This window comes from Apteryx rowi, unplaced genomic scaffold (assembly GCF_003343035.1).
Source record: "Apteryx rowi isolate R43461 unplaced genomic scaffold, aptRow1 scaffold_252, whole genome shotgun sequence".
NCBI classification, from domain to species: domain Eukaryota; kingdom Metazoa; phylum Chordata; class Aves; order Apterygiformes; family Apterygidae; genus Apteryx; species Apteryx rowi.
Window position 1 is genome coordinate 778,502 of NW_020448886.1, and position 6,008 is coordinate 784,509.

Here is a 6,008-nt window from a genome sequence, read left to right on the forward strand (position 1 = left end):
TTTGTTTGGTTGCTTGAATTTTTCAAAGTTTTAAAAGTTATTTCAGTGTAATTGGTTTTATTCTGTTCATCTGGAAAATGCTGTGATCGCGGTTATCTTTTCTGCAAGAGGGGACATCATTCTGGAATTCACTTTTTAGGCTTCTGGCCCTGCCCAGCAGAAGTTTCCTTTAAATGTTGAAAGCTGGACATCAGCTCTGAGTCTAACGGTGGGTTTTTTTGCAGGGTTATTATCAAAGTAATGAATTCATTATTACCCAGCATCCCTTACTACACACTATCAAGGATTTCTGGAGAATGATATGGGACCATAATGCCCAAGTGATAGTCATGCTTCCAGACAGCCAGAATATGGTAAGATTCATGACTGATTGCTACAGTTTTGTATATGAATTTTATTAGTATTACCATTTTAAAATATGCAAAACATGGGACAATGTCTGAGATTTTGCCAAACCCAATCAAAAATTAATAATACTGTACTGAGTGCAAAATATTCAAAGTCACCTAGTTGATCTGGAGATCCTCATTTGGGCAGATTTTAGTTGGAATGAGAAGATATTTCATCATTCCAATATCATTTATAAAAAGAGTCAAACAGCAGGAGTCATCCTTAGCAAGTCTAGTTTTGCTCCAAGACTTTTACTTTAGCTGTAATATGGCCCCTTCAGCTATTATTGTGTAAGGGAGAAATATGATGTTGTTTCTCTATCTCATCTCCTAAAGTTGCAAATAAGGGGTTTTTTTAGTTGGAATTTATCTGACTATAAACTAAGAAGGAAACTCAAGTGTTGATACTGTATGCATAATTTAATAAACAATTAATGTGTTTTTCAGTTACTAGAGATGTGGCCGTAAAAATATCTGAGAGCTTTTAGGTTGGTGCTTACAGAAATTTTGAGGCATGACAGGGCATCATGTTTGGTGATGAGTTTGGAGGAAAGCTATGCAAATGCTTTGGAAAGTCTTGAATGACTGGAAAAATAAGGGCAGCCAAGACAATTTATATTTTTGTCTCCTCATCAAACACATTATGAATGTTATACTTCCTACAAAAGAGATGGGTTTTTAAGTTAGCCTTAATAGTAAGGAAGGTGTCTGAAAACCATCACTTCAGACACTTGTAATCCTGCTCAAATTTTGCTCTGTCAGTTTAAATCTAGTTGGGTGCACTGACTGCATACATGGCACATTATATATTATGTTGGATTAAGTTTTATTTTGATGTCTGAAAATTACTTTGTTTTTCTTCCTTGAGGCTGAAGATGAATTTGTTTACTGGCCAAACAAAGATGAGCCAATAAATTGTGAGAGTTTTAAAGTTACTATGATTGCTGAAGAACATAAGTGTCTGTCTAACGAGGAAAAGCTCATTATCCAAGACTTTATTTTAGAAGCTACACAGGTAACACTGTCATAAACCTTGTAACTCTCGGGATTTGATTTGTTAAAGGTAATGCCTACCTTTTGTTACATTTTCTATGGCGAATGTGAGAGAAATGAGGGCACCAAGAAAGCAGGACTGAATAGAGCGGAAAAAAGAGAAAGGGGAGCCTGTTCTAGCCAAGCATAGAGTCAGGGAGCTTCTGGGTGCGCTGCCTGCATGGGGAGGGCAGGGGCTGGCAGGGCACAAGGGGCCAAATATTACTGTATAACATTAGGATTACTGATGGGAAGAGGTGCTTTCATCTTTTCTACCCCTTCAGCATAGCAGGTATGCACAGCTGGCTCTGTACTGCGTTGCACTTACCGGAGTGGGACTTCAGGTGTTGGGGCACCTTGTTGGCATTTCTCAAGAGAAAGGAATGGGAGTGTCTTGGAGAGTTGTAGCCTGTTGGTCTACAACTGGACCAGAGCTGGAAGGCTGAGTCCTGATGAGACCCTAATCCTGAAAAAAAGTCATGTTTTTGTTTAAAAAAAAAAATTTGGAGGATCCCTAGAAACTCTGGTCTGTTTAAACAGTGCCCTAAAAGGGAAAAGGTAATTTTTTTCTCTTCTTCTTGCTTTTAAAATGTTAAGCAATAGTTATGTTCTTTTTTGATTTTTTACTCTTTTAGGATGACTATGTACTCGAAGTGAGGCATTTTCAGTGTCCAAAATGGCCAAATCCTGATAGTCCTATTAGTAAAACTTTTGAACTGATCAGCATCATCAAAGAGGAAACATCCAACCGTGATGGACCCATGATTGTACATGATGAGTAAGAACTGCAGCTTTCAGTTTGTTTTTATGTTATTCTCTAGAGTCACATTTGCTGCTCATTTAGAATGAGAGTCACTGAAACAAGGCAGAAAGTCTGCACCTAACAATAGCGCTGCTGCTTCTGTTTCAACTGCATCAACAAGAGACGCATTTGGGTTTAATAACACACCGAATTTTCTCTTTTCAGTTCAATCATTTTTGATAGTCTGGATCATTACTGAGTTAGGCACTGGAGATGAAATCAATCAGAGCTTCATTCTTTATTATTAAGAGACTATTTAGTTGAGGAGCCTTACCCTGCCCCAGCTGTTTAACAATGGCCAAAAATACTGAAATATTGTAAATGGGCCCTAAAGCCTTCGTGATTCTCTTAGTACGTGACTGTGGGAAAACAATTCTAAGACTGACTTTTTAAAGATTCCCCAGAAGTTGTAGCCATATACTGTGAAGATCATGTTAAGGCATTGCTGTGCAGGCCTGTTTCAGAAAGGTGTAAATATCACATCGTGGAAATTCACCTTACCTATTCACCCTAGCCCCTGTATTTTCTCCAGCTGTGGGAATCTGACCCAGTTTATAGACTTTTATTTGTGTTTTTTTTTTTCCTTTCCAAAGGCTTGGAGGGGTGACAGCAGGTACTTTCTGTGCACTAACAACACTCCTGCATCAGCTAGAAAATGAGAACTCTGTGGATGTTTATCAGGTAGCTAAGATGATAAATTTGATGAGACCTGGAGTCTTCACAGATGTTGTAAGTAAGAAGCAAAATGTGTACTTTTTTTTTTTAATATGTGTAGTATTATTAAAATGCTTAGGTGTTAGGGCAACTTTATTGAACCACTTGTGAGTTAATTTCTTCATGAGTTAATCAGAACTGTTTTCCAGCAGTGCTGTAGTGGATCTATAGCTAATTCCAAAATAAAGTGTTTCCCATGAAAAACTGGTTAGTTGGTTATCAAGTGGGCTTATTCAATATGTGCAGAACTGCCACCATCATAAAAAGTCTGCACTATGTCATGTAAATAATGGTTTTAATTAATTAAGTTTTCCAGTCCAGAACTGACTTTGAACTTTCATGATCTGTCGAATGGTCACTTGACACCAGTGTCACCGTACTTACAGAAGGGAAGAACTTAAAAAAAAAAAAAAAAAAGCTATAGCAAATTAGAGTTACCCACTTAAGTCTGTGCCATAAAGATGAACATGCATTACAGAAATTATGAATCCTGCCCTTGGTCATACTGCTGATGATCTATGTACTGCAGAGTTACAATGGGTGTAATAAAGAGAACACCTGAACAGTAAAACATTAGAGATAGGGTTACTATATTTCTGACAGAAAAGACAGGACGTGACAGGATTGATAGATGTTCATATATGACATATTCATGTCATATTCAAGGCATATGACATATTCAAGGAAAAAAAGGCAAACAGATAAAATAGCCCTAATCCTGACCCCATTCCAAGAACAGGCATTTTGCCATTGATTTTAGTTAGACATGTCCACCCCTTCCCCTGACCAGCCAGCCCAGACTGAGGCGCCTGGCAGACAGGTCTGTGCAATGAGAGCTCTTCCCACCTCAGCAGCACCATCAGTTCTCTCACCTCTCTTGTCCCAGAAGCCTTCAGCAAAGACCTGGGCCCTTATCTCAGATTTCCAGTTTCCCATCTGTTCCAGCTGCAGAGTTCCCAACGCCCTGCTCTTTCCACCGCAGATCTTTGAGTCCATACTAATACTCCAGCTCCAAATCTCCTCCACTCTGTGTAGTCTGTCTTACTGCTCTCCACTCCAGGATCTCCTTATTCTCCTCATGTATGCATTCAGGAATCCAAAATATTACTCTGCCCTTTCAGATCATCTGCTGTTACCTAGTGCAGCACTGCCTTTGCTGTGCATGCCCTCCAGAGATGCTGCCCTACACTGAACTTCCAGCGTTTCCTCCTCCCCAGCCAGCTCCACCCAGTCCGGCTGGCTTCTGGCCAGTGCTTCTGGCACTTCCCATTTCCTACTGCACCTAGCTGAGACCCCCATTCCAGCTAGGCAACGGCCTCTTCACTGAATCTGCCAGTGCAATCAAGTCTCTCCTTCTACACTTGTCAGGGGTTTCAAAATCATAAGCACCAACCACATTTACCAAAAAGAAAAAGGAAAAATAAAGTCTGCCAGGATAGGATTCACAGGGCAGAAAATGAGAACATATTCAAGGAAAAAAAAAGCAAACAGATAAAGAAGCCCTAATCCTGACCCCATTTCTTCAATGGGAACTTTGCCATTGACTTAAACAAAGATCAGTTTTAGCCCATGTATTTAATGAAATACATTGTTTTTCCCCAACCTAACAAACATGCACTATGTTCCTTAATATGTGATCCACAATGTGTACAGGGGGAGCGATTAGTCAGAAAATTAATAAATCTACTGAGTAACACTATCAACTGTGGAGGACTATATGTTACCAGACTGACACATTAGCTATTAATTGAGTAACAGTGTTATAATAAAATCTATCATTATTATTTGTGAAAACACATACCGTCTTTTCTTCTCCAGGAACAATACCAGTTTCTGTACAAAGCTATTCTCAGCCTTGTTAGCACAAGGCAAGAAGAAAATCCCTCAGCATCTATGGACAGTAATGGTTCAGCTTTACCTGATGGAAATGCAGCTGAAAGTTTGGAGTCTTTAGTTTAATTAACAAAGCAAATTAAACACACACATACCTACAACACATCAGTCATACCTGGAGTTTACCATTATTATTTTCAGTTTTATATTTTGGAGGGGGGGGGAATCTTCTCTGTTATTATATATATAATCAGTTCCCATCCTTCATTCAAACAGTTATTTCTGTTGCATATGACTTTACTGCAGAACTTACTTACATCATTAACAATGTGTGCCTTTTCTTGAAAGATTTATTGTAATACGTTGTTACATCTGGACTAATTTGATTGACTTTTACAGTGTTTCTAAGAATTGAATTGTGGTATGTTTTTTCAGTATTAGTTTTTGATTTATCTGGATTTAACTTAAAACTACCATATTTATAGATGTTAGGGGATTCTCAACTACAGAAAAACGTCATGGTTTTAGTACTCAGTTTATTTGCCGTATTTATAACAACCTTACATTTGCTAGAAATATAACTTTTAATATAGTAGAATGTAAATAAAATATTGTTCTCCATAACATTCAACATTTTAAGACTTCAATTAGACATTTAGAATAGTAATCTGATACTTACTGTAAATACTGCTACTTCTATAGTGATTCCATGGACCAAATTTATATTTATAATTGTAGATTTTTATATTTTACTACAGAGTCAGTTTTCTAGTTCTGTGTAATTGCCTTGTTAAAATGATGTAGTCCAGTATGTTTTTATTTTAACAGTCTTCTGATATATAATTAAGCAATTAACCTTCATATAGCTGCATGCAATTTTAACTTTTTGCGGGAAATAGAAATCATTTGTTTTGAAATGAGAAGTTTTTATGAGAATGACATCTGTACTTGGCATTGTTAAATTGTTTTTACCTATGGCATTGCAAAAATAAATATAAATATTCCAGTCTGTGCTTAGCAATCTACCACATACAGTAGTCAGTCTGCATTGTCATAGGGAAGAGCTTTTACTTACAAGAATAAGGACTCAAGGATGACCTGGAGAAGCCTACTGTTTCTATGGAAGCTCTGATAATTTTGGAATGCTTTAAATTCTGTTACTCAATCTCTATTTCACTTCCACCCATACCTGTAGCGTTCAAGTCAATGCCTGATTTAACCTTTCCTTGCAAGTCTCC

At 37.6% G+C, this 6,008-nt stretch overlaps 1 protein-coding gene across 1 annotated transcript in view; it reads left to right on the forward strand.

Annotated features, from left to right (window-relative positions):
• PTPRZ1 (protein tyrosine phosphatase, receptor type Z1) overlaps positions 1-5,779 on the forward strand; it is a 100,784-nt gene extending 95,005 nt beyond the window's left edge. Inside the window, exons 24-28 of the mRNA XM_026067047.1 lie at positions 225-353; positions 1,258-1,404; positions 2,057-2,199; positions 2,817-2,952; positions 4,756-5,779. Coding sequence (XP_025922832.1) covers positions 225-353; positions 1,258-1,404; positions 2,057-2,199; positions 2,817-2,952; positions 4,756-4,896 — 696 coding nt within the window. The 3' untranslated portion in view covers positions 4,897-5,779. The remainder of the gene's footprint in view (positions 1-224; positions 354-1,257; positions 1,405-2,056; positions 2,200-2,816; positions 2,953-4,755) is intronic.
• Positions 5,780-6,008: the final 229 nt, after the last annotated feature.